Source organism: Saccharomyces cerevisiae, chromosome XIV, assembly GCF_000146045.2.
Source record: "Saccharomyces cerevisiae S288C chromosome XIV, complete sequence".
Lineage (NCBI taxonomy): Eukaryota > Fungi > Ascomycota > Saccharomycetes > Saccharomycetales > Saccharomycetaceae > Saccharomyces > Saccharomyces cerevisiae.
The window spans coordinates 38684-64956 of NC_001146.8; the positions used below are offsets into that span (position 1 = coordinate 38684).

General features: G+C 39.2%; 17 protein-coding genes across 17 annotated transcripts, besides 1 other annotated feature; 6 read left to right on the plus strand and 11 right to left on the minus strand.

The window, feature by feature from the left end:
* Window positions 1-23: 23 nt before the first annotated feature.
* HXT14 (Hxt14p) lies at window positions 24-1646 on the minus strand (the record flags this gene model as incomplete). The annotated part of the gene is made up of 1 exon (NM_001183156.1): window positions 24-1646. The coding sequence occupies one exon, from the start codon at window positions 1644-1646 to the stop codon at window positions 24-26; it is 1623 nt and encodes a 540-aa protein (NP_014081.1).
* Window positions 1647-1935: 289 nt separating this feature from the next.
* Window positions 1936-3333, plus strand: PFS2 (cleavage polyadenylation factor subunit PFS2; the record flags this gene model as incomplete). Its single annotated transcript, NM_001183155.1, has 1 exon — window positions 1936-3333. One exon carries the CDS (start codon window positions 1936-1938, stop codon window positions 3331-3333), a length of 1398 nt encoding a protein of 465 aa, NP_014082.1.
* Window positions 3334-3387: 54 nt separating this feature from the next.
* On the minus strand, window positions 3388-4392 carry PHA2 (prephenate dehydratase PHA2; the record flags this gene model as incomplete). The annotated part of the gene is made up of 1 exon (NM_001183154.1): window positions 3388-4392. The coding sequence occupies one exon, from the start codon at window positions 4390-4392 to the stop codon at window positions 3388-3390; it is 1005 nt and encodes a 334-aa protein (NP_014083.2).
* Window positions 4393-4640: 248 nt separating this feature from the next.
* ATP11 (Atp11p) lies at window positions 4641-5597 on the minus strand (the record flags this gene model as incomplete). The annotated part of the gene is made up of 1 exon (NM_001183153.1): window positions 4641-5597. One exon carries the CDS (start codon window positions 5595-5597, stop codon window positions 4641-4643), a length of 957 nt encoding a protein of 318 aa, NP_014084.1.
* Window positions 5598-5763: 166 nt separating this feature from the next.
* On the plus strand, window positions 5764-6531 carry DAL82 (Dal82p; the record flags this gene model as incomplete). Its single annotated transcript, NM_001183152.1, has 1 exon — window positions 5764-6531. The coding sequence occupies one exon, from the start codon at window positions 5764-5766 to the stop codon at window positions 6529-6531; it is 768 nt and encodes a 255-aa protein (NP_014085.1).
* A 93-nt stretch (window positions 6532-6624) lies between these two features.
* EMW1 (tetratricopeptide repeat-containing protein EMW1) lies at window positions 6625-9339 on the minus strand (the record flags this gene model as incomplete). Its single annotated transcript, NM_001183151.1, has 1 exon — window positions 6625-9339. The coding sequence occupies one exon, from the start codon at window positions 9337-9339 to the stop codon at window positions 6625-6627; it is 2715 nt and encodes a 904-aa protein (NP_014086.1).
* A 264-nt stretch (window positions 9340-9603) lies between these two features.
* Window positions 9604-10533, plus strand: RFA2 (Rfa2p; the record flags this gene model as incomplete). The annotated part of the gene is made up of 2 exons (NM_001183150.1): window positions 9604-9610; window positions 9719-10533. 2 exons carry the CDS (start codon window positions 9604-9606, stop codon window positions 10531-10533), a joined length of 822 nt encoding a protein of 273 aa, NP_014087.1.
* Window positions 10534-10713: 180 nt separating this feature from the next.
* SKP2 (putative SCF ubiquitin ligase complex subunit SKP2) lies at window positions 10714-13005 on the minus strand (the record flags this gene model as incomplete). The annotated part of the gene is made up of 1 exon (NM_001183149.1): window positions 10714-13005. One exon carries the CDS (start codon window positions 13003-13005, stop codon window positions 10714-10716), a length of 2292 nt encoding a protein of 763 aa, NP_014088.1.
* A 218-nt stretch (window positions 13006-13223) lies between these two features.
* On the minus strand, window positions 13224-13748 carry ZIM17 (Zim17p; the record flags this gene model as incomplete). The annotated part of the gene is made up of 1 exon (NM_001183148.1): window positions 13224-13748. The coding sequence occupies one exon, from the start codon at window positions 13746-13748 to the stop codon at window positions 13224-13226; it is 525 nt and encodes a 174-aa protein (NP_014089.2).
* Window positions 13749-13978: 230 nt separating this feature from the next.
* Window positions 13979-15241, plus strand: STB1 (Stb1p; the record flags this gene model as incomplete). The annotated part of the gene is made up of 1 exon (NM_001183147.1): window positions 13979-15241. One exon carries the CDS (start codon window positions 13979-13981, stop codon window positions 15239-15241), a length of 1263 nt encoding a protein of 420 aa, NP_014090.2.
* Window positions 15242-15438: 197 nt separating this feature from the next.
* Window positions 15439-17214, minus strand: KRI1 (Kri1p; the record flags this gene model as incomplete). Its single annotated transcript, NM_001183146.1, has 1 exon — window positions 15439-17214. The coding sequence occupies one exon, from the start codon at window positions 17212-17214 to the stop codon at window positions 15439-15441; it is 1776 nt and encodes a 591-aa protein (NP_014091.1).
* Window positions 17215-17762: 548 nt separating this feature from the next.
* On the minus strand, window positions 17763-18890 carry MCK1 (serine/threonine/tyrosine protein kinase MCK1; the record flags this gene model as incomplete). Its single annotated transcript, NM_001183145.1, has 1 exon — window positions 17763-18890. One exon carries the CDS (start codon window positions 18888-18890, stop codon window positions 17763-17765), a length of 1128 nt encoding a protein of 375 aa, NP_014092.1.
* Window positions 18891-19471: 581 nt separating this feature from the next.
* Window positions 19472-20125, plus strand: MRPS18 (mitochondrial 37S ribosomal protein YmS18; the record flags this gene model as incomplete). Its single annotated transcript, NM_001183144.1, has 1 exon — window positions 19472-20125. The coding sequence occupies one exon, from the start codon at window positions 19472-19474 to the stop codon at window positions 20123-20125; it is 654 nt and encodes a 217-aa protein (NP_014093.1).
* Window positions 20126-20214: 89 nt separating this feature from the next.
* On the minus strand, window positions 20215-21108 carry BXI1 (Bxi1p; the record flags this gene model as incomplete). The annotated part of the gene is made up of 1 exon (NM_001183143.1): window positions 20215-21108. The coding sequence occupies one exon, from the start codon at window positions 21106-21108 to the stop codon at window positions 20215-20217; it is 894 nt and encodes a 297-aa protein (NP_014094.1).
* Window positions 21109-21613: 505 nt separating this feature from the next.
* Window positions 21614-22867, plus strand: YPT11 (Rab family GTPase YPT11; the record flags this gene model as incomplete). Its single annotated transcript, NM_001183142.1, has 1 exon — window positions 21614-22867. One exon carries the CDS (start codon window positions 21614-21616, stop codon window positions 22865-22867), a length of 1254 nt encoding a protein of 417 aa, NP_014095.2.
* A 48-nt stretch (window positions 22868-22915) lies between these two features.
* Window positions 22916-23212: an origin of replication (ARS1406; Autonomously Replicating Sequence).
* Window positions 23213-23274: 62 nt separating this feature from the next.
* On the minus strand, window positions 23275-24260 carry RPS19B (40S ribosomal protein eS19 RPS19B; the record flags this gene model as incomplete). The annotated part of the gene is made up of 2 exons (NM_001183140.1): window positions 23275-23689; window positions 24241-24260. 2 exons carry the CDS (start codon window positions 24258-24260, stop codon window positions 23275-23277), a joined length of 435 nt encoding a protein of 144 aa, NP_014097.1.
* Window positions 24261-24886: 626 nt separating this feature from the next.
* Window positions 24887-25879, minus strand: RPL18B (60S ribosomal protein eL18 RPL18B; the record flags this gene model as incomplete). Its single annotated transcript, NM_001183139.1, has 2 exons — window positions 24887-25335; window positions 25768-25879. 2 exons carry the CDS (start codon window positions 25877-25879, stop codon window positions 24887-24889), a joined length of 561 nt encoding a protein of 186 aa, NP_014098.1.
* Between the last annotated feature and the right edge of the window lie 394 nt (window positions 25880-26273).

The window sequence follows — 26273 nt, forward strand, 5'->3', positions numbered from 1 at the left end:
CTTCTATTTATATTATGTAATATCTACTCCGGTTCAAATATTTTATTGATCTCTTGCTCATTCTTTTTCCTCGTTTCAGGAACTAGTATCCAACTGAATATTATCAACGCTAATAGGCAAGCAGCAAATATGTATCCTAGTTTGAAATCAATTTTGGATACAATCATTGGTGTTAAAAGTGATATTAAGAAATTGAACATCCAATTGATAAATGTGCAAATAGCCATTGATATGGCCCTCGTTCTTAGAGGGAACAATTCGGACACTAGTACAAATGTAACTGGGCCCAATGTTATTGCAAACCAAAAAATAAAACAACAAGTCACGATAATTAAAACAATATTTGAGAAGTCCGTTTCTCTTCCAAATGTCCCCACAGTAGCATATGTCATCATATAAAATAATAAATTTGTTGAACCATATAATAAACATGTCTTGTGGCCCCATTTCTCCACGTAATATATGCCTAATATCGTAGAAAGGAAGTTAACACTTGACAGTATGATTGAAGTAATATAAGGATCCTTAATCCCGACACCTTTGAAAACAGACGTTCCGTAATAAAAGAAATAATTTATTCCGGACAGCTGTTGAAATGCCATTATCATCATACCAATAATCAGTCTCAACCATAACTTTGGCTTTCCCATAATAAATTCAAATGTGTTTCTTTTAACTAAGCTTTGCTTTTTTGATTCGTTGTTAGTTTCCTCATTATTATAGTTATTTTCCAGCAAATCATCGATGAATTCAATTACCATGCTATCCGTCGCAGGGATGCCATTCATCCTCGCAAAAGAGTATTTAGCAGAGGGCACATCATTTTTGATTTTTGCCAAGTACTGTGGAGATTCAGGAACGTAAACAAGTGACATTCCAATTATAATTGCCCAAATGTATCCCAAGAACAATGGCAATTGCCAGGCTATATTTTGTGTAGGATCTTTATAACATCTTTCGCATATGAAATTTAAAATGTTTCCCATTAGTATGCCAAATGTTACAATCAATTGATACGTAGATACCATGGAGCCTCTGATTTTTAGTGGAGAATTCTCGGAGAGAAACATTGGCACCAAGACAGTGGTTACTCCCACACCGATTCCCGTTACGGCTCTTCCCAATGTCAAAAAATACCACCTTCCATAGGAGAGAATTTGAATGGTTATACCGATGCAGTACACTACTAAGGCAAACCATATACCACCTTTCCTACCAATCCAATCACCGATTTTTGACAGAGTTAAAGCCCCTACGCCACAACTGATGTTAAAAATACTGATAATTAGGCCTATTTGCAGATCAGTAAGTTTCTTAGTAGATACAAAAATTGTTTCATCGTCATGGATAATATTAGTTGTGCCAAATTTTTCTTGAAAGCTAACCATATTTGTCATTCCACCGATGGTTCCAATGTCCCATCCAAAAATAAAGCCACCAAGCGAGATTACCAAGCACAATAAAACGGGAATATGCAGACTCGCATTGTGACTAATCTTTGCTGCTTGGCCTTCTATATTTTCTTCTTTATCATCTAGATACTTAATGGTTACATTATAATCCCTTCCCCTGCCTGCATCAAGCTCATTATTGTGAAAATGAGAGATGTATCCCGAGCTATGTTGATACGGAATCTGAGCAGTCATTTCTAGCAATAATTGAAGTACTTTACTTCCTAAGAATACGTTAACAAATTCTTTGTTAGTATTTCTAATTAAAAGTGGTTAATTGTTCTGTTAAACAGTATTCAATGTTGCTATTTGAATTTGTGTCATCATTAGAATTACTGACATTTTTATTTTCTATTTTTTTTTCTATTTTTTTTCCTCTTCTTTTGAGGGCCGACGTATCGATTTGTCAAGGGAAGTATAATTAAAGAAAGCACTGATATACAGGTTGCTGGGTAGATATTAAGAAGCTCAACATAGACACGTTATGGACGGGCATAATCAGAACCAGTACCAGAATCAGAATCAAATTCAGCAGTCACAACAACCACCTCTGAAGAAATATGTGACACAGAGACGATCGGTAGACGTGAGTTCTCCGTATATTAACCTATATTACAACAGACGACATGGATTACCGAACCTAGTGGTAGAGCCAGAAACTTCATACACAATAGATATAATGCCGCCTAATGCCTACAGAGGTCGAGATCGAGTCATAAATTTGCCCAGCAAATTTACGCATTTAAGCTCGAATAAAGTGAAACATGTGATACCCGCCATCCAATGGACCCCAGAAGGCAGAAGACTTGTAGTAGCAACTTATAGCGGAGAATTTTCTCTATGGAACGCATCTTCGTTTACGTTTGAAACCCTCATGCAAGCACATGATTCGGCTGTGACTACAATGAAATATTCTCACGACAGTGATTGGATGATTAGTGGGGACGCAGATGGAATGATTAAGATATGGCAACCAAACTTTAGTATGGTTAAAGAAATTGATGCTGCACACACGGAAAGTATTAGGGATATGGCATTCAGTAGTAACGACTCGAAATTTGTTACCTGTTCAGATGATAATATCTTGAAGATTTGGAACTTCAGCAATGGCAAACAAGAAAGAGTATTATCGGGGCACCACTGGGACGTGAAAAGTTGTGATTGGCATCCCGAGATGGGGTTAATTGCCTCCGCATCTAAGGACAATTTAGTAAAACTGTGGGATCCGCGTTCCGGAAACTGCATATCATCAATTCTGAAGTTCAAACATACTGTCTTGAAGACGCGATTTCAACCCACCAAGGGAAATCTATTAATGGCGATTTCAAAAGATAAATCGTGTCGTGTGTTCGACATTAGATACAGTATGAAGGAACTAATGTGTGTAAGAGATGAAACGGATTATATGACACTAGAATGGCACCCAATAAATGAATCTATGTTCACTCTGGCGTGCTATGACGGCTCGCTAAAGCATTTTGATCTTTTACAAAATCTAAACGAACCTATTTTGACTATTCCATACGCCCATGATAAGTGTATCACCTCGTTATCATATAATCCAGTAGGACATATATTTGCCACAGCAGCTAAGGATAGAACCATAAGATTTTGGACTAGAGCGAGGCCAATTGATCCTAATGCATATGATGATCCAACTTATAACAATAAGAAGATAAATGGATGGTTTTTTGGCATCAATAACGACATCAATGCTGTGAGAGAGAAGAGTGAATTCGGTGCGGCCCCGCCACCACCAGCTACACTTGAACCACATGCGTTACCAAACATGAATGGATTCATCAACAAGAAACCGCGTCAAGAAATCCCAGGCATCGATTCAAACATCAAGAGTTCCACATTGCCAGGTTTAAGCATATAAAAGTGCGCTTTGACGAGATTTTAGGATACATAAATAAAAAGACTATATAACATATTATTTGTGATAATATCTCTCATTTCTGGGGAATGTACCCCACAGGCACCACTGTTTACTTTTGTCGCTGATATCTTCATAGAATTTTTCTTTATTCTTTGGGGTATTCTTCTCGGTGTAATATTCAATGAAAAATAAATATCGCCAGTTTCTATCATGTTCGTCCAAATGGAATGGTCTAGAGTTTATAGAACACATGTTGAGTGAATGGATTTTTAGTATGTTCAAAACATCTACCAAAGAACCAGGGTCATCTTGACGAGTAGTAAAGGTGAGTAGGTTAACCCGTAGTAATCCAGTGTCTTCTACTTCATTGTCGCCTGCGTTCTCCCTTCTCTTCAATACTAAAAATCTTGTTGTATTTCCTAGCTTATCATTTATCGAATGTTCAATGATGTACGCCTTATGCAATTGGGCAGCTGTTTCACTAGCAATGGCTAAATGCAGAATGTTGTCGCAATCGGCCGTTGATGACCGAATGCATTGGTTCACTGATTCAGATGTGGAAGAACAATCCAATCTTATAAAGGTGACCTGCGGAAATTTTTCTGCCATGGACCTTAAGTAACATTCAACCTGGCCCCATACTTGCGGATGTGAGTGTATTATGACTTCTTCAAAATTTCCAAGGGATGCAATACCATTTGGTAGTTGGATTGGGCTGATTAGACAATGGGTAATGGGTACATATTGCTCCGCTATAACTTCTATATCTGGTGTAATTCTATTAGTATCTGCTGGAGCAGGTAAGGATAGGGCTTTTTTGATCATCCTATCACGCAAGAGATCATAGGAAAAAACTACTTGTCCATTGGTGGAATTTTCCAACGGTACCACTGAATAATCTATACTAGTGTCGTTCTCCAATTGGTTAAAACATTGGGGGATAGAGGCTGCTGGGAGGTACTCAACATCAGATGTTGATTGAAATTGTTGTAATGCAGCTTGATGGGAATACGTACCTTTGGGACCCAGAAAAAGAACCCTCAAAGTCTTGCTGGCCATAATTGAAGGATGAATGCGGAAATATAATGAAGTTGCTTTTCGTACTTTTTTAGCCTGTTCTTTCTGCGTATTATATTCATCTACTAAAATTTTTATTTTCATTTTTCATTATGAAAATACAAGAGTCATGCTGATAACTGTGTAAAGAAACTGTACGCTTGTCGCAGATGATGTAGTACGTATTTTATTTACAGGTGTCATTAATATATATATATATATATATATACGTATACGGAAGTAATTCTTCGTTAATTTTCCATGGACTGTGATAGCGAAATCAATTTCTCGACGGTGAATCCCGGAGAGGCCTTAGAGAAATCTCTTAACAACTGCACTCTCTGTTTAGCAACTGGAGTTTCTTCACCCATTGCACCATAAAACCTTTGCACGTTTAGCAATAACAGCTGTGCATCCTGTACATTCACGTTTGTATCCGGTTCAACATGGCCATTCATAAAAACAATTCCCTTATCCTTGACCAAATCAGAATGGAACTGCAAGGTAGTATGTGGCCTTGCAAATTCCTGGTGTAGTTTGTATTCTGCTAGGGAAGTCATCATACAATGTGTTGTTTGGGGTCCGACAAACTGCCATTGGATGTAGTGTAGTTCCATTCCCTGTTCTTCGTTCGGTTTTGCATCCTCAGATTGAACTTGTCTAGGAAGTGGCAACACGAATATAGGGTTATTCCTGGCATTTGCCATCATCTTATCATAAACGGAGACAGGAATCACAGCGCATAATGTATTATCTTTTTGTGCCCATCTTGCTCTCCAAAGAAACTCTACTTCCTGTTTCGATAAGTCCTTCAGTTTTCCAACATCCAAAAAAGAGTCCAATGTTTTGAAGGGAACTTTAGGAGCACTTGGATCGAGAGGACTTCTTGATTTCGTCATCAAATGCTTGGAGTTGTTATTTTCCATTTGAGTTTTTTGTTGGTAATCCTCTAGTTCTTTCAGGGGGTCGATTTTATTAAATTCCCGCTTCTTAGACTCTATAGTCTCTTTCAAATGATTTTTCAACTCTTCTATGCTGTTAAAACCTTGTTTTTGAGCCTCTTCCAAAAGTTTCTTTCTATACTTCTGCTCTGGGCTGGAAGAATAAAAACGAAAAACAGGAACTGTTCCAATTGCCTTGTTAAAAATGGGCGACAGCTGATTAGAAATATGGATTCTAGTGCCGATTTTTCTGGTTAGTCTCCACATAGTTATTCTTAAATCTCTTTTGTTCTCTATTTTCAAGTCTTGATAAGTTCTTCACATCCTTCGATTACGGCGTCAAAATAAGCGTTATTTCCATTCGGGTGAGTTGAACCATTGATAACAACATGGTTTAACGATACTTTGAAAGGTTTAGGCGGAGCCAACCATAATGGATGAATCGGTGGATCCTGTGGAGCTGCTTCTACGACTACTGATACGGCACAAACCTCATCTGAAACCATATGCCTACAGACAAGATAGCTGGCAAAGGGTGCTCGATGAGTACAACAGACAGACTGGGTCAAGATATAGACAATCAAGGACGTTAAAAACCAAATTTCGTCGACTGAAGGACCTCTTCAGCGCAGATCGAGCCCAATTCTCTCCTTCCCAGTTGAAGCTGATGGGAGCACTCTTGGACGAAGCACCAGAACATCCAAGACCAAGAACTAAATTCGGAAATGAATCATCTTCATCCTTATCATCATCTTCTTTCATTAAAAGTCATCCGGGGCCTGATCCGTTTCAACAATTATCATCCGCTGAACATCCGAATAACCACAGCTCCGACGATGAGCATTCAGGCTCACAACCGCTGCCCCTGGATTCAATAACGATTGGAATTCCGCCTACTCTTCACACAATCCCCATGATTCTGTCTAAGGATAACGACGTCGGGAAAGTCATCAAAAGCCCTAAGATAAACAAGGGTACAAATAGGTTCAGCGAGACAGTACTGCCTCCACAAATGGCTGCTGAGCAATCGTGGTCGGACTCTAATATGGAATTGGAAATATGTCTAGATTATCTTCACAACGAACTCGAGGTGATAAAGAAAAGGCAAGAAGATTTTGAGTGTAAAGTTTTAAACAAGCTCAACATAATTGAGGCTCTCCTTTCACAGATGAGACCACCCAGCCAAGGAGATAAAATATAAAAACTTCTATTAGATATGCTTGATTCATGTCCATATGTATCTATTTATACAAACATTACGTAATATACACAGATTATACATGAAAGGTGCTCTTCATATTTGGCTTCTTGCTTCCACTAGCCTATCCCAACCAGGAGAGTCATCCCATCTGCCTTTGCCTTTACTCATTAGAGCTTTGATAGTAGATCTACATTTGTATTTCCAGTCTTTGCAAACCAGACTGCCTGGCCCATATTTACCTTCCATTTCACCAAGTGATTCATAGGCAGCCACCAAATCTTCACAAGCATCCACTGTATCATTCCAAACCTTTTCTTCAACTTCTAAATCAGGATTGTGAGAAATGGCCCTATAAGCCTTCTCGTGGCATTCTAGGGCGGCCCATGGTCTCTTCCTCCAAAGTTCTACTCTTGCGACCAGTCGCCAACATCTTGCACTGGTTGTAATTACCTGAGGTAAAGTGTTACAGATAAACTCAGTACAGCTCTTTTGAAAATAAGATAATTGCTGCGGCTCCTCTGGATATTCACTAGTCACTAATAGTTCTACTAGTTTTTCAATAATTGGTAAGTCGATGGAACCTTCGCCAGATTTGTCCCTCCTAATACTGACTAATTGTTTACATGCAGTTAAGACATCCTCCCACTCATTCAACTTAACAGCAACAAGCATGTAATTCTCCCAAATTTTCCAGTTCTTTTGAGCGTCACATGAAATGGCTCTTTTCAAACAACTATAAGCTTCTTTCAATTTATCCATTTTCGTATATGCAGCGCTCAAATTTGACCATGAAAGAGCATGATAAGGGTCTAATGAAACACATCTGGTAAATGCCTCCGCAGCTATCTGCATTTTACCACATTGTAATCCAACGCAACCATAAAAATACCACGTTTCAAAGCTTAATGGGTATTGCCTTAACGAGTCATTTAAATGTTTCAAGGTAGCAGAGTAATTTGGTTGTGCTCCAGACTTTGGAGGAGGATTAAAGTAATACTTTGCAAGGGAATTTTTTGCGTTGACGTATTTTCCAATCTCCCAACTTTTTTCCCATAGGGATGGATCCTGTTTTATATCACCCAAAATGGAGTAAGCCCTGGCATCCGAATCATTTTCATTTATTCTTTGAAGAAGGATTTCTTCTGCCTTTTTTTCATCTCCAACAGCGGCATAACATAATGCAGTCTCGCATGCCATACCAAGTCTTTCATAAATTTCCACAGCGGACTTCAAAATACCCAGCGACATATATTTTTCAGCTAAGGTGGCATCCAATTGCCACCTAGGGATGAACGGCAGCTGGTGGATGTATGACAGCCTGCTAGCAACATTGATTTCGCTTGAACTTGGAACCAATTTACTCTTAATCTTCAAATCCAATTCTTCTACGAGGGATTGCATTTGTAAAAGTCCTCTTTCAATAGTTTTAGCCTTTGTTGTCTCAATAATTGACCTTTCCCATAATGATCGGGCGAAAATAGACCAATTTTTGTCACCGTTTTGATATAATATTCTAGAAAGCAAAGCAGTAAGTTCTTCTTCCACAAGAGGATCCTTGGCCGGAGTTGTGTTCTTTATGGTGTAAAGACGTAACAGCAACTGGATGTTGTCGTAATCAGATAGGGTAGGTTGATCGTTAGGGTTCAAATCCAGCAACAACTTTGGAATATTTTCTTGACGTAGTGCCAATGGCAATAGTTTATCTTCTTCATAACCTTCATTTAGGTCTACCTTTTGTCTTTTACTATAAATTTGCTCGTCTAGAGGTTCATCAGCAATGGACTCAAAATGAGGCTTCTCCAATAATAGATCGGACTCTAAAGCAAATGTTTCTGGTGTAGCAGATGTCGTTCTCAAAGCAAAATTTTGAAATGTGAAGGATTTGGCAAGAATGATCAAACCGGCATGAGCCTTTTGCTGATATTTAGTTCTAGTAGCGCGTGCACCCGTCATTACAAATTCAAAATTTGTTATCTTTTTCGCTCTGGTCAAGGATGGCAGGCACAAATGTTCTGTGTTGATGGCCAATGAACATTTGACATTCTCTAGATAGTACATTGCACAAAGTTCTCTTTTGAAATCTTCGTGAATACTCTCCGGTAATTCCTTAGTTATCGCATATGCAAGGTCAGCAGACTGATATATTGCAGATGCAACACTAGCTTGGAACCCAGAAGGTTCTGGAATCAGTGACAATTGCGTCAAAAGAGCTCTTGCCCACCACCAATAAGCTACAGCTAATAATCCAGGAGTAGACTCAGCAGAGATAATAGGTAGCGGAATTTCTTGATCCGGGGTAACATCAAATAAGCTTTTTTGGCCGGTTATCCTTTCAAGTAATAATAGTGATAAAACCAAATACAATGGATCATCCATAAATTCGTAGGCAGGCTGGCCCATAATGGCTAATGAGCGGGAAAGGGCTGTATTAACTGCTCCTATTTCAATTCCAGTTTTGCCAAACAAACCTGAGATTGCTTTCAACCTAGCTGCTGGGCCGGTGTAGTTATTTTGAATAAAGGTCTGTAAGAGGGCAATAGCCAAAAATAGCATCTCATTTTCTTGGCCCATTTTGAAAACCTCAACGTTAAGAAAGTCATTTAGAGCAGCAATAACACTAGATGTGGATATTTCTCCCGAAATACTAATTTTTCCCTTAAATTTGTCCACAAATTGCTGTACTAGCTGGTATGATTCACCACTGATGATATGTTCAGCCTTTTTCACATATGTCTGGTCGAAAGAACCACTTTTCAGAGATTCTACTTCTGCAGACAGCAATAATTTTGCATGCAATAACGTCTCCATAATTTTGCAACCACTAGTTTACTTTTTGCCTGGTCTGATAGCTTCTTTTTAGCAATTCCTTTGGCCTCGATGAGCTTCCATTTTCAATTTTCATCTTTTTTTTCACGATGCGAAGTTTCTTAGATAATTATCGCCATATACGAAACGCGTTAGGAAACGCGTTCTTTCCTTTATAATAAGCAATATTATATCAACTTAAGGTGGAAGTAATGTGGCAAAATCGATAGCGACTATCTAGAACAGGCTAGTTTAAGCATATACATAATGGCAAGTATGTATTAGTGCTAGGAATTGGAGGATTTGCTCTTTTCTGCATCATTTTTTTTATTTTTATTGGCGAATGTTAAAATTACTAACAATGGATGGGATTCCAATACAGCCTATCAACCATATAACGAATATTCATCAGTAACGGGCGGTGGCTTTGAGAACTCTGAGTCCCGCCCAGGTAGTGGGGAGTCGGAAACTAACACTAGAGTTAACACCTTGACACCTGTGACGATCAAACAAATTCTAGAGTCCAAACAGGATATTCAGGACGGCCCCTTCGTTTCGCATAACCAAGAACTTCATCACGTTTGTTTTGTAGGTGTGGTGAGAAACATTACAGACCATACTGCAAATATTTTTTTAACTATTGAGGATGGAACTGGTCAAATAGAAGTGAGAAAATGGAGCGAAGATGCAAATGACTTGGCTGCCGGTAACGATGACTCTTCTGGTAAAGGTTATGGTTCGCAAGTCGCCCAACAATTTGAAATTGGCGGTTACGTAAAAGTTTTTGGTGCTTTGAAAGAGTTTGGTGGTAAGAAAAATATACAGTATGCGGTGATTAAGCCCATAGATTCATTCAATGAAGTGTTGACGCATCACTTGGAAGTCATCAAATGTCATTCCATAGCCAGTGGAATGATGAAACAACCTTTGGAGAGTGCATCCAACAACAATGGGCAATCATTATTTGTCAAGGATGATAACGATACATCTTCCGGCTCCAGTCCGTTACAAAGAATTCTAGAATTTTGTAAGAAGCAATGTGAGGGCAAAGACGCTAATTCATTCGCTGTTCCCATTCCATTGATCTCGCAATCCTTGAATTTGGATGAAACTACCGTCAGAAACTGCTGTACGACCTTGACTGACCAGGGTTTTATCTACCCAACTTTTGATGACAATAACTTCTTTGCCCTATGAAAATATATAGATTATTTTTTTAGCATTTCTTAGTATTCGTTTGTGTATTTCTACTAGGTAAGTACCAAAATTTGCCGGAAATAGAGTGGAAAATGGAACCCGTTCCAAGAAGGGGTAAGATGCATGAATATTAAGTTGGTTGCATAAATATGCTATATAAAGTCCACTACAAAAAGTCATTTATTTTTGCCCGTAAGAATAAAGAACGAATCCGTCCTTATCTCTGACTTCAATGGGAACATTTACACGCAGTACGGGCTTCAATAATAGTTCCCAGTCGTATCTGGTTCTAGGTGTACATAATGAAAAATGTCTCAGCATTCTTATTTTGACAGCTTTGAATTTTGACAAATTTCTCAGGAAACACCAGAGGTTAATATTTGGAATATCTTTAAAATTCTCTGGATCTTGGAAATCATTGAAAAAATTTTCCAATGTCACATTTTGTAAGAACTCCTCCACATCTAAATCTCTATATTCGATGGTTCGGTTCTTCAATTTGATTAAACTATCTCTTAGGCAACGCCTTACAGAGTTGTTCCAATAGTAAGTGTGGTGAATGTCTGATTCAGGGCTCATTACTGTACTTAAATTTGGAACTGCATTAGCATTTGGTATGTTATCTCTTATGGAATTATTTTCGTAACCGATTAATGTTTCTTGATCGTTCTCGTCGCCAACATCCTCATCTGTCTCATCAACACTAGTAATTGTTCTTGCTAGATGTTCCCAAAACGATAGAGGGGATAAAGGATACACATTGGTAAAGGGGATATTGATTACGTTAATAGAAATATTTTTACTTGGAAGTCTCTCCCAAAGTAAGCGGTAATAATGGTAGAAAGAATGAAATTCAGGGATTCTTTGTCGTTGAAAATTTTGTAGCTGTGCCGCAGTTAACATGGCGGGCTTTTTGTTATTGTCTGGTGATGGGTTATTTGAAACATCATTTCCTGTAGTTCTAGAAATATAGTTCAGATTTAAGGACAATACAACTGAAGATGTCGGCGGAGGAGTAATTATCTTCGAATCTGATGGCGCTTCAAATAATGTTTCTGTCATGGAATTGCAGTCATCAAAATCATCTTCTGTATCCAAACTTCGCTGTTGGAAATAATATGATTCGCCGACTACCTGTTCGTTAGTGAAACATTTGCTATTACAATCAATTGTTAGATTGGATAACGATGGGAAACAACTGCATAACAATAAGTCGAATTTACTGTTAATCTTCAGTAAGGATAGATGTTTGACCATTTTAAAGTAAGAGTGAAACAAACGTAATATTCCATTTCCAGGAACTACATCACATGAATCTAAAGTAAGTGCAGTGATAGGAGACTGTAAACTGTACAGTTCATTATCTTCGTTCTTTAGAAATAGTGGTAAGAATTCCATTGGAGTATCTAGCGATTCGGTGTCTATCGTTACATTTTCTAGTTTAAGTTCATTAATTATGCCGAAACAGCAGAATAAACTCGGTCTTAGTACGAGCTTTTGGTGATGGCGTTGACGATTAAAGGTTCTTTGTCTTTTATTATTAGCTTTGATTTCCAGTATTTTCAACCTTGGCAGAGAATAATACTTGGATTCGTATTCTTTGACAAATTTTTTGGATAGTTGGAAAGTCCTCAAATCTTCGTTTGTGATGGATTGCTGGCCCTTGATTATTTTCTTGAAAAAATCTCTAGATCCATCGTTGAATACAGAGTACCATAAAGGAATTTTAAAATTCGGTTCCACATCACTCAGAATCACTCTGGTCAGGTTCGGTAGATAGTCTATAATATCAAGCATTAGCTCAATATAAGTATAATGGAAGTAGTTGCTTTCCAATTTATCAAGCAGTTTGATTCGTTCTGAAGTTATGATGGGAGTCTCATCGTTTAGTCTGATGTTATTCAGTTTTTTTACGTCTTTATCATACGAATCGAGTTTATAAGATCCAGCAATAATAGAATCTTGGCCACTCTTATTATAGAACTTACTGTATTTTAACAACGAGTCTTGGGACTGAGGATTTTTGAATTCGATGGATCTTACGAGGAACCTTGCATTTTGTGATCTAGATTGTGTGCTACAATCACCGCTGTGTGTGACAATGTTCGACGTGTGGAACTCGGAGTGTATCAAAGCATTGAACTTTAACAACGAAAGTTTTGAGTCCAAAATAACGTTTTGGAAAAGGAACTCATTCGTAATCAAATTGTAGAACCTCGAATTGACTTGGCATAGTGTTACTAATGTATTGAAGTCCAAAGTTCGCAGTATTAACAGTAGAACTTTTGTTGGCAAACACATGAGGGACGATTTATCGTTGAAGCGTAGTGATCTCGATTTGATATCATGGCTCGTACTATGTAGAAGGCTTTTGGCATCAGCACAGCCCTCTTCCTCTTCTTCTTCCTCCTTCGCAGCACTGGAGACCAGCGAGAAATATTTTGATCTACCAAACAATTGCAACCGTTTCATGATTCGGTTGGTTTGAACGTTTGAAAATGCGGTTCAACTTTTCATATCTAGCAGTGGCTCATCTTTATGTACTCTAGTCCTAAATCTTCTGCTGGTTATCGCAAAAAAATATGTGATGTGCGGGTTTTTGGCAGTAATCATGACTCAGTCTCTGGAAAAACGTGCTATTTAACGGTTATATATCTATCTATGTACATGCCTGTGCATGAGCTCTTCATTCATTTCTGGGAAGGGTGAGGGAGCTGGGATGCATTTTCTGAGTTGTTCTTGGCATATTTTCCCAGGACGTCCTTTAGCGAATCTGGGATGTCTTCAAACTCCAAGTCGCCCACGTCTTGGCTAACTTGTTCTCCGTTAGCTTTCATTAACTGTTCCACGGTAACATGATGATCATGGAATATTTTCAGATGGTCTGCTATCAAATGTCTCACTTTGCAGTGCGGACAAGAGATCAAGACAGTACCTTTCTCGTACGCCTGCTTGGACATTGTGTGTGAAGATCGGGTGTTACATTTCTTGCAGGTGAAAGCTATCATCATCTTAGGCTTGTCTACCTTAAAAGACCCCAAATGAACCTTCTTATCGTCCTTTTTCACTTCATTATGTGCGATGATATTGGTATGCAACGCTGCTGCGGGTAGAGTACGGCACACGTTGTAGCGTACGCGAGGCGCCCAACATCTGGCAAAGTACCTGGTAATTGGTATTTTACTTTGCAGTAGTGTTCTAGTCCTCGGAATCATGTTCAGTCTCTTGATATTCCAGTTGCACCGGTGCTGCTTTAGTATCGCTGATCCCTTGAAGCCAACATGACGCTCTTTCACCTTTCCTCTCATAATTTTGATATCACGCGAAAATGCAAGAAAAAAAAATTACAATTATGAAGTGCAGAAGGAACCAAAAATATCATCGAAAGAAGGAGTACGTAGAGCGTTACTATTTTCAATCAGTGTTCCCATTGTGCATACAAGAAATGTCTCAACCCCAGATGTCCCCTGAAAAAGAGCAAGAATTGGCCTCCAAGATTTTGCATAGAGCTGAGTTGGCTCAGATGACGCGTCAATTAAAGCTTGGTTTAAGTAATGTCCCATCAACAAAACGAAAACAGGACTCTACAACAAAGAAAAGAAGCGGAGAGGATGCCGAAGATGTTGATGAGGACCACAAAACTCTTTTGGAAGCCATATCGCCTGCGAAAAAGCCTCTCCACGATGATACAAATAAAATGACTGTTATATCGCCCGTAAAATTTGTAGAGAAGCCAAATACTCCCCCAAGTTCACGCCAACGAAAAGCCGAAGACCGCTCACAGCAGATCAAGCCTAGGAAGGAGGACACTCCATCTACTCCGAGGGCTTCTGCTACACCTATAATCTTACCACACGCTTCGTCACACTACCAGCGCCCCCATGATAAGAATTTCATGACGCCAAAACGTAATAATAACAACAGCAGTAACCATAGCAATAACAATAATAATATCAAGAAGAAGGCAGCAGGCTCTAAGGATGCTCCACAGGACAGCGACAACACTGCGGGCGCTGATCTCTTAATGTATTTAGCCACAAGTCCATATAATAAGTCATCACATCATGGAACACCGATGGCCGTAAGGATGCCCACTACTCCACGCTCTTATCATTACGCGTCGCAATTGAGTTTGAACGGTAATACAGCAAGCACATCAAACGATGCAGTAAGATTCTCTCATATCAAACCTTCAGCGTCTTCTCCGCAGTCCACTTTCAAATCTAATCTGTTACCGAATTTTCCGGACGAATCTCTCATGGATTCTCCATCACTATACTTGAGCAATAATAACGGTAGTGTCCAGGCGACACTATCGCCACAGCAGAGAAGAAAGCCCACCACAAACACATTGCATCCACCTAGTAACGTACCTACCACGCCTTCAAGAGAATTGAACGGTACCAATTTTAACTTACTCAGGACGCCCAACTTCAACATGGGAGACTATCTGCATAATCTTTTCAGCCCTTCACCAAGGGTCCCCGCCCAGCAGGGAGCGTCAAACACGTCAGCTTCAATTCCTTCTGTTCCAGCGATGGTGCCCGGATCATCTTCCAACACTTCTGCGATAGCAACAGCTGCTATATCAAGCCACACCACAAACAATTTTCTAGATATGAACGCAAACGGGATCCCGCTCATTGTAGGACCCGGCACCGACCGTATAGGCGAAGGGGAGTCCATTGATGACAAACTCACTGATTGATCGTTGACGGCCATATCAGTTGATGATTCCATACTTCCTGAAATGGACCACTCAAAGGGACAAAAATGACAAATGTTGAAATTATAAAATTACATATTAATACGTAAAATGACATTCTTTTTTAGGGAAATTCGGAGATAGATTATCACTATGTAAGCTTATGTATCGTAATATACAGGGCCGATATTTCACCTAGTTTACTTTTTCTGGTGGCCTTTATGTTTATGACTGTGCCCCCTCTTGTGTTTGCTTTTAGAGGCTTTCTCTACAGGTATCAGTATGGTGTCCTCATCCTTCTCCCCTGCCTCTGCTTCGACTGGAGCTAACCCATTTTCGTTCTTAAAAGTTTTCTTCCTCCACTCTCTTAATCTTCTTGCCTTCATCACTTTCCTTTTATCCTTCGCTCTTAGTTCCTTGGAACGATAAGGTGCAAATTTCTTCAAACCAATAAATTCATTTAAATCAGTATCATCGGCGGCGAAAATCTCTCTTGCGGTCAAACCGAAACTCTCAGGAGAAACTTCACGGTAACGAAACTTCAAATCTTGCTCCTCTTTTGTACGGCTTCTACTCTTTCTTTCTTCTTCTTCTTTTTCAACCTCCTCTATTAGTGCTAGTTTGTTTTGTTCCAAAGCATTTTCCACTAATTCATTTACCTTTCTCTTTTCTTTCTTCTTTTGCAGTTTCTCTTCTTTCTTGCTCTTCTTTCTTTTTGGACCTTCTTCCTCGTCTTCTTCTTTTTGTTCTTTTTCCACTTCACCTTCTTCTGTTTGGTCATCACCATCGGCGTCTGCATAAAAGTCACCCATTATTTCGTCATCCTCGTTCCAGGTAGGCTTTCCCTCTTGTTGATAAAATTCTTCATTAAATAATTCAGCTACCACGTTATCCCACTCTTCTTCTTTGAAATCGTTCTTCAATAGGGTGTCAGTGATTTTTTTCACCATGTCGGCATTAATTTCAGCACCATATTCCTTTGTTAGTTGCTCTAAAATGTCAGTCAATTTATTCAATTTTTTAGTCTTCTTTTTCTGAAGAGCTGTCTCCTTCTCTGCTTTTATTTGCTCTTTAATTTTTCTTTTTTCCTCTCTTTTTCTTCTGCGTGAAGAGTCATCGGATCTTCTTAGTGTAGCTTGACTACGTGCATAAGATATAATTTCAGCTGCGTTTGGGTCCTCGTACCTAAAATTGTAGGCATTCTCAAATTTTTCTGCAGCATCTTCAAATTCTTCATCGTCCTCTTCATTATTGTTGAGGTCAAGAGAAATCACCTTGTCCCCCTTCTTAGGAATCCAGGCCTGTTGATTCACAAATTCTTCCAAGAAATTTTCTTCATTTACGGTTGGATCCGGTAAATTTTTTCCTTCCTTCTTCGTAGAAGGTTCCTTTTTCTTCAAAAACCCATCGTCTTCATCTCCGCTAGACTCTTCATTTTCTTCATCGCTAAAGGCACTCTTGATTTCATTTAAAAGCTGAGTTTTCTCTTCACGTTGTTGCGAGACGAAAGATTGCTTTCCGTCAACAGTTGCATGTTCGTATTCTTCGTCATCCTCCTTTAAGGCATCACCAGAAAGTATGTTCATACGGTGATAATCTTTTAGGTAAATAGGTTTATGCTTCCCCTCACGATTGGCCAGTTTGGCAGCAGCAGATTCGGGATCCTCGAAGAATTTGACTTTAGGATCTAGTAGTTTGTCCGTCTTATTGTTTTTGATGGCATCTAGCACTTGATTAATACCGTTTTCCACTTCATCAGTAATCAATTCACCGTAATCATCTTCCTCCTCTTCTTCCTCTTCGTCTTCTTCCTCATCTTCACTAGGAACGTACGATTTGCTTGCTTCGATTGCAGGCTTAACTGTCGTCGCAGAGGTTTCAGAAGTTTTTATGGTAGCAGTATCCGTTGCAGGTACGGCCGCTTCTTTTTTTGCTTGTTCTCTAGCTCTTTTAGCGGCAGACTTTTTTCTTGGCATTGAATTTAGGGTATATCACACTGTTGTTGAAAACTATGAGCATTTTGCTTTCTGAAGAAATGGTTCTGTTAACTAGATGAGATGAGATTGATATATTTGAAAAATTTTAACCGATGACCTTGCGGCTCCTCCGGGTAATACTTTTTTCTCACATAAATATCAAAAAATAACGACGGTATTTCAATAATACTTTTATATAAGTAATGATAACATGCGAGGCAATTTATTACAAGCCACGTAGGCCTAATTAAAATTATAAACTAACACTAAAGTAATAATAATATTTCAGATTAATAAAAGAACAGGAAATAGGAAAGAGATAAAAAAAAATTAGGAACATAAAATAAAAAATAAAGAAGAAATTGAAGGAGTGACTGGATAAAAGAAGTGTATGATAATATCAAATGGAAATTTGAATATATTTTATTCCAAAAAATTTTTTTTCTTTTCCAAGTGAAATATAAACAGCGGATCAAAGGTGAAAAAAATCATAGTATTTTGTTCATTAAATTTTCCGAGGGGAAAGAGAACAAATTAATAGAAAATTATTATTCAGCAACTTTCGTAGGTTTAATTTTATCAGCAAATTCACCCAGAATTTGTAACTCAAAATCATTAAAATCAAACAAATTTGGTAGCTTGATTGGTTCAGTGAAACCTCTTGGTAAGAAAGTGTCATCATTCCTTAATTCATTAAAGAACTGATGGGCAAGGATTCTTCTTGGAGACAGTCTTTGTTGTGGTTCGTAGACCAATATTTTCATCAAAAGATCGATACCATCTGGACCGGAATGGCCAAAATACTTCTCAAACCTCTGTTGCGAAGAGCCCGAGAACAGTGGTTTGGAAAATAGAGGGCCATCGTAGGCCGGATTCGAAAAGAAAATGAATCTTTTATCGGGAGGACCTAACAATTTAGCAATTTCCCTTAGCTGTAGAAGGGGTTCTTGACCTTGAAATATGGCTTTGCCGATAAGCATCTCGCCCATGACACAACCAAGCCCCCATATATCGATCTGGGTGGTATATTGGGTACAACCAATGATCAATTCAGGCGCTCTATAAAATCTTGAACAGATGTAACTAATTGAAGGCTGGTTATGTTCCAATTTTTTGGCAGACCCAAAATCGCAGATTTTCAAGACACCGGTTTCCGGGTCTACAAGAACATTGGATGGTTTGATATCACGATGACAAACGCCAAGACCGTGTAAATAAAGCATCCCGCGGGCAATCTGATAAGTGTATAGCCTGATATGTTTTAATGGCATTTCTAGCTTGTTTGTCACATAACGATTAATCTCGATTTGTAGAGTTTCTGGTAAGCATTCCATGGCAAGGTGTTGATAAACTTTATTATCTTGCGGGGACAAATGAGTAAAGAAATACTGCAATTTAACGATATTTGGATGGTCGGCAATCCTCAGAATCTGTAATTCCCTGGACTTGTACTCGGTATGAGCAGGGACTTTTTTAATTGCAAAGGGGCCCAACCAGTTTTTCTTATCCTGGGTTAAATATGCTTGTACAACAGTCCCAAAGGCACCTCTACCGATTTTCCTGTACTCTTTCACCAGCATCCGCCTCGTGTTGTTCGATTTATTCGAGGTTACATCGTCTGCAATGAATTCAGATCCCCTTTGCAGAGGAACACCATTCTGCTCTTCCGTAGACATATGTACTAGAATGTGATGGAGTGGGGGTTTCGGAAAATAAAAAGAAAATTGAAAGATGAAGCAAAGAACTCTGTAGTCTTGGGCTTAACTCCTATCAATAAACACGTTACGGGCCTGCCCACACTACTAACACGACACAATGGCACTCACTTGCGAAATCTATGTCGTTTTCCCTTGGAGGTTACGCCTGCCCTCTTCCGCATATGAAGGTCGCTTTTTTCAGTGTTGTTTGTGGGTCACTGAACTGTCATTACATACGAACTGAGTGGAAGCAAGAATGCTGCTTTCGAAAGCCACTACAGCTACGTGTGATCATATAATTCCTGCATAATATGGCTGCATGCTTTTTAATGATAGCTTCAATTATGATGATAATCACTGAGCTACTAGTATTCCATTATTCAGCCTAAGATTGGAACTTTCTATAGCAGCGGAGAGTGTTTGTTTCGTACTTCGTGACTGTTTGGCATAATAACGATGAATTGGGAAAGAGGGAAGACAAAATGAGAGTAAATCAGGTGGAAAGCAGTGGTTCTTCTGAAAAGAAAAAGTGACAGTGTGAACTGTTATAGTTACGTGTGATGCTGTTACAACCTGTTTGGAAAGGCTGCCGATGGACGCAGTTTGTCAGGCCTATCAGAAGATGGAATTCTACCGGCACGAATAGAGGAGTTCCTTTTTCATTTAAGGATATTTCAAATCAGGAGGATATCACGAATATCTCGTATCCTTCGTCCTCTGACTCAGTTTTGACAAAGTCAAATGGTAGTAGTGAGGTTTACAAGCCCAAAGAGGAAGTAGTTAAGTACATTCTACATGGCAAGTTTACTAAAAATAACACGCATTTGACATTTTCAAGCGTTGTGGAGGACAAGAACTTTCATAAGAATAAGGGACTTACGTATAATGATACAATGCTGTACTATTTGAACTTACCCCAGAAAGTGAAGATTTCGCTATCTACAGGTTGTTTAGGGTTTAGGAAGGCAGCAAGAGGGGAGTATGAAGCTGCATTTCAAACCAGTGGTAGAATGTTTGAATTGATTAAGGAAAAGAACATGCTGAACAAAGATATCGAAGTGGTGATGGACGACTTTGGGAAGGGCAGAGCTGCTTTTATTTCCGCTCTTGTTGGTAAGGAAGGGGCCAGTGTGGTGAAAAAGGTTGTGAAGATCAGCGATGCCACCAAATTGAAGTTTGGTGGTGTAAGATCACCAAAGATGAGAAGACTATGATCAGCTCCCACTATGTATGAATTATAAACTATGTAAAAGAAGAAGAAATATATATATATTCGTGTAAATAATTCGATTTTTCCCTTTTTTTAATTGTCGTCGTTAGAGTTGGCCAAAATCCTTAAAATAGACAAAAACAAATTGACGATGTCCAGGTAAAGCATCATGGCGCATCTAACTTCTTCATCAGGATACACTTTCCTAAAAATCAGTTGCGTATCGATGAAAAGATACGCGGTAAATAAAATGGCACCAAGCCAGCCGTAAAGCAGATTAAACTTGGAAGAGTGGGTATTCCAGCCGAAAAGCAAGGCCGTGAGACCCATTCCGATCATAATCCATAGACCCCAGTTTAACCAATAGTATATTGACGTTGCGGAATTCAGCACGTTCTCGAATCTCTCTGATAGTGCGGTCAAGGAAACGCCGACTACGACGATGGTGGTGATCAGCAGAGCCGAAAGTACTGTATCCTTATCGTACGCTAAGGTTACCAGCGACAGACAGTAAGCCTCGGAAAGAGTGAAAATGGAGAGCAGCGTGAGCTTTTGCTTGTACGAGGACAAGACGTACCAAGGCAGACGCCTTTGCTCTTGTGCCGGCTCTTCGCTGCTGCCCGTGAGCAACGGTTCGGGAACACTGGCCTCGTAGTCTTCGGGACGAGGACTTACTGCCAGCCAAATGCACGATACTAGCGATACCACCATGCAGATGTAGAAGAGGGCGATATGCGACATGATAAAGTTCTGCAAAGAAGTGGAAACGCTAGCCCAGTAGCAGAACGACAAACTGGCCAGTAACTGGCATGACAGCAGAGAGTAAACCTTGTGCATAAACCGCTGGCGAATGATGGGTTCGCACGAGATAACCACCGTGGAATATTTAAAGTCTTCCGGGATGAAAGCGTTTCCATCCTGGCTGCTCGCAGGCTGGCCGTAAAGATGTGAGCTTTGCTCTTCGTAAGGAGGTGGAGGACCTGACATATTAACTTGATTCTATATCCTTTTATTTGCTGTTGCTCTTGAAATATTGTCAAGAGTAAGATGAGTGTTATAGCTGATTCTTTTCTTTATCCCGGAAAGATCCTTATTATAGCCTCAAAAGGGGAGCGGCCGGGTACCCTGGTTGCGTTGCCGCCCCAATCTGCCATAGGCCCACCCATAAGAGTTTAGAAATGAATTATTCCTGGGCCAATGCTGCGATCACGAAAATTATCAACATCTTGATAAATTAATAGCAAGTTGGACTAACTTACAGGTTTTCTCGTGAGGGAAGTGGAAGAGAAAGAAGAAAGGAGCGTATGCAACTGCCCTTGGCAGCCGCCCATCGTCACTCATGGCCGTTACGCGCCGCGGCCGAAACACGCCAAATGCTATGTACATAACGGAAATGCTAATACGTAACAATATAATAATATAAAGCTTTCATAAGTCTTGGCACTGGCACTTGCATCAGCATCTCGTATATTAGATACATCATCAAGTCCATATGTCCCAGAGAAAGCGATACTCATTGAACGTCGTCACGTCCCCGTCGATACCGTCACCGACACCCAGTGCACCGATACGGACTAACGAATCCAATTGGGAAGCTGCTTCGCCAGCGAGTGCTGCATCTTCATTTCTCCCGAATGTTCATCATGGTGGCACGGTTTTGAATCCTGGGTTGGGCATAATGAGGTCACCTTCGTTGAACAAGTCTGGTGCGTTTGGCCGGTCCGGCAGCAGTGGTTCCAGTACAGTAATAGAACCGTCCAACATAAAGTTGCTGCTAATTGGAGATGCAAACGTAGGGAAGACAGCTATGATTTTGAGCTATTGCCGGGAACTGTTGACACGAGCGGAAATGTCACGATCGGCGCGACTGAGGCACCAGCAGCAGCAACAGCATAAAGACTTAGGATTGAAGAAAACTGTGGTGAACCATAGATTAAGCATGAAAGAGAAAAGAAAACGGTACAGCTCTAACGATTTTGAAAAGGAGTTCAAAGATATTAATCATTTTGCAGACGAAACAAGCGATTTCGGAAACCCGAACATCGGTGATGATAACAACCACGAAATGGCGGATCCTAATGAGATTGTCATCGAAACCAGAAGTACTATCGGAATAGACATCAAGACGAACTTGGTCAACATAGATAACCGGTTTTTTAATGTCATACTGTGGGACACTGCGGGACAAGAACGGTACCAAAACGCAATCATTCCATCACTGTACAAGAAGACTAATGCGGTGATATTAACTTACGATATAACAAATGCGAAGTCCTTCCAAAGCTGTATGGAGCGGTGGATAGTTCAGGCGTTGGAAAACTTTTCTTCCCAGGATTTGTTAAAAGCAAGATTTTTTCTGGTGGGTAACAAGATTGACCTTTATAAGGAAAGGCAGGTAACCCATTATGATGTGGTGCAAATGGTTCAGGAAATGCAACTGAAACATGGTATTAAAATTTCGGGAAACTTTGAAGTAAGCTGTAAATGGGTCAACGTGGTGGAGAGAACCATGAATATGATAATACTAGACCTGGTTGAGAACGGATGTTTCGAAAACAATGATCCTTGTGTGTCGATTACAACATCTGACGACGTCCAGGGACATGAGCAAGAATTCCACGATACAGTAGAAGAGCCTTTCAATTTCACTCGGCAACGTCAACACCAACTTGAAAAAAATAACACAGTGGATATTACAAAACCTAATGACGACATTGCAAATAATCAATCAATTTGTTGCGTTTAGTCTTCGACAAATTATACAACAAGATTCGCAGGCAGCCATTGTCCAATACGCCAATGTCATTATATGTACCAATATAGACGCATTATACAATCCTACAATTTATATCATTGTAAAATTATTTACTACCACTTATTCTTCAATGGTGTTTTTAATGTTTTGTAGAGGAAAACTTAAAAGTTGTCATTTTTATTCAGATCGCAATCCATGGTTTGACACATTCTATCTTAAAAAAACAAAATCTATTTATTTTGGTTTCGGCTATATTGATGATGATGAATGTACATATAAAATGGCAAAATTTAAATAAATAAATTATTTAAAATCAATTTTGTTTGAGTTAAACGATAATACTATAGTATAATGATAATATTAATAAAAATCTTAGCTTTTTATTTTTAACAACTCGCTTATTCGTCTTCTTCCAAAGTTTGAGCGGCAATACGATCCAAATCTCTTTGACCGTTTTCAGAGATTCTTCTACCACCCTTTGGAGAGATTTCGACAATACCGATTTTTTCCAAAGCTTGCAAGACCTTTCTGTTGATAGAACCGGAAGCATCAATGTGCTTGTATGGTCTGACACCTCTGCTCTTGGCACCACCGTACAATTTGTTCAACTTACCAACACCGACTTGCTTTCTCATGTAAATGTGTCTAGCAACGGAGGCAGCACGCTTGTAGAACCAACCTTCAGCGTCTTGTGGTGGCATTTCATTACCAGAAGAGGTCTTGACAATGTCAACGTAACCTGGGACTTCTAATTTACCTTGTCTTTGCAAGAAAGAAGCGTAAGCATTGATGAAATCTTGAGCTGCAACGTCTCTAATTGAAAAAATGCACAATTGAAATGCTTTTGTTAGTAAAAAGTTTTCTCGTAAAAATAGAATATGGAATGCTCAGTGAAATGTTTATTGAGACAACTTCTTGGTGCGGCAGTATCGTGGTCTCGGGTTGTTGCTTAAATTAACGGCATAAAAATCGCTTTTCATTGCTTTTGCATTACCACGGTTACAGATTTCCTTCCAACTTAAACGTCTTGGTTCAGGTTCTCCTATTTCATTAGAAAACATCCCACCTAGTTAAAACCTCCTATCAATCAATTCCAATAAATAAATGATTACCTCTTCGTCTGAGAACTTCATTTTGTATAGTTGGCTCAAAATATTCTCTCCACAATTACAGCAATTATATCATAATAGTTTAACTCATTCGTTCGGTAAATGCACAGTAAAGATGAACTTCAATTTATCAGGTAATGGGAAATTCTGCACTAAATCCTTTTTCTCAATCCCATATGTTTTCATCTCGTTGTTTTCCACCTAATATCCATTCATTCTCTAAATACTCATTCAATGAGTGAAAGTTATACGTACCTAACGGAAACACCTGCCATCTTTATTATCTTTGGTTCTATACCTTTGTTGTCAATATTCACAAAAATCCCACTTTAAAATTTCATTAGTCCATTTTAACGATTGTATCTTCACTAATGTTCGCTTATTGAAATGGGCACACCAACCGCGTTACGGGTGGCTCCCAGGGAGCCGTAAACTGGAGATCTCAATACAGTAGAAAGAACAGCAATGTGCAAAACCTCACCAAACACCAGGGCTTGTCACTAGAGCTCCGTCCTGCTGGGCTCAAACGCGCCTAATTTATTCAGGGAGAACGGACGGACGTAGACGCGATTTTTTTGTCAAAGCACAAAAAGCTGACATCAGGAAGAAAATCAATAGTGCACCAAAGGTATATGGTGTGGGTTGCTAAAATGTTCGGATGTAAAGTAGTATTGAAAAAAAATGGGAAAAGTGTGTGAATGATAGTTTGTAGGTTTATGCATAGGGCGGAATAGCTGACTTGATACTGAACTGATAGGTTTAGATTATGAAGTTATTATACATGTATATATTGTAGTCAGTCATATGGTATGGAAAAATCCCTCTTTCCCAACCTAATATACACTGAAACAAGGAAAAAGGAACAAAGAAGAAAAATTGTAAGGTTTCAAACCATACTAGATTACACCTTGAAACCCTTAGATCTTCTTCTACCTCTAGCTCTTTCGAACTTTCTACCGGTGGACAAGATTCTTGGAGCCTTACCCTTGTGTGGACCCATACCGAAGTGTCTGACCGCTTCTCTGGAGTTTCTTGGACCTCTCAAGATCAAAGTGTTTTGACCCTTAGGAGCTCTGACAGCTAATTGATCTAAAGTGATACATTCACCGCCAGCCTTAACGATCTTGGCTCTGGCACCAGCAGTGAATCTCAAAGCAGCAACAGTGGTCTTTGGGAATTCGAAGATCCTGGCATCGTCAGTAACGGTACCAACAACGACAACAGTCTTGTTGGCAGCACCTTCTTGCTTCAAAGCTCTAGCAATTCTGGAGACTGAAACAGGTGGTCTGTTGATCTTAGACAAGAACAAAGCCTTCAAAACAACCTTGTTGAATGGAGCATCAGTACGACCTGTGATTAAGACAAGAAAAACAAAAGTTTTTACGTTATGTTAGTAAAGGGATAAAGGATTTGTTGGTATTCTCGATAGGCAGCTTTTAATTTCTTCCATTAATTGAAGCCAAAAAGAGTGCAAAACGAAAAAGTACCAATTTGTTTTTCTCTTTGAAGAAAAAAGATTCTGCTCAGTTAATAGTTGGTCCGCACTTGAAGGTCGTATTGTACTTCCTTTAGTACTCGCAGAATTTCCAGAAAACTACCGCTTTCTGTTCTAGTGGAAATCTTTAACACAAAAGAGAACAAATTCCACTTTTGTCTAAGAGATCCGTCGCACGCAACGATACTAAGACTGAAGCCATTAGAAGATCGCCGGGACTAGAAGTTAATAATATCACAGAATCCTTTTATCCTGAAGAAAATTGGGAGGGAGATTTCAATACATACGAGCTAGGAAAGTGTATAGTTTGACCAATAATTTCAAATAGACGTTATCGGATTTTGGAGCGGTTCTATGACCGGATCTTTTGTGTTGCTTGGAAGTGTGATCAATACCCATTTTGTTTTTTGTTTTCTTCTAATTGATTTTTTCTTTCTATTTCCTTTGGTGAAACAGGTAGTTTTGTTCAAAAGAAATCATTCAATGGTTTAAATAAAAGCAAGAAGTATGAAAATTTTTTTATTTTTTCTTCAGAATTTTATCATAGTTGTCGTAAAATAACGAGGTCGGGTAACGTGTTTGGTGTACTGAGGTCTTTTTTAAAAGAAGCTCCAGCAAGAAAGAGTTTTGTGTGATGGCTAATGAAGTGTCAATTGCATTTGGAAAGCAGCCTGATTTCTTGGGCGTGAATATGAAATTCTTCTTTTGTTATTTTATAATATGAAGTATGAATGAAAACATAAAGCGCGCTGAGACAACGACTGTTCAATGTAAAATAAAGAAAATCTATCGT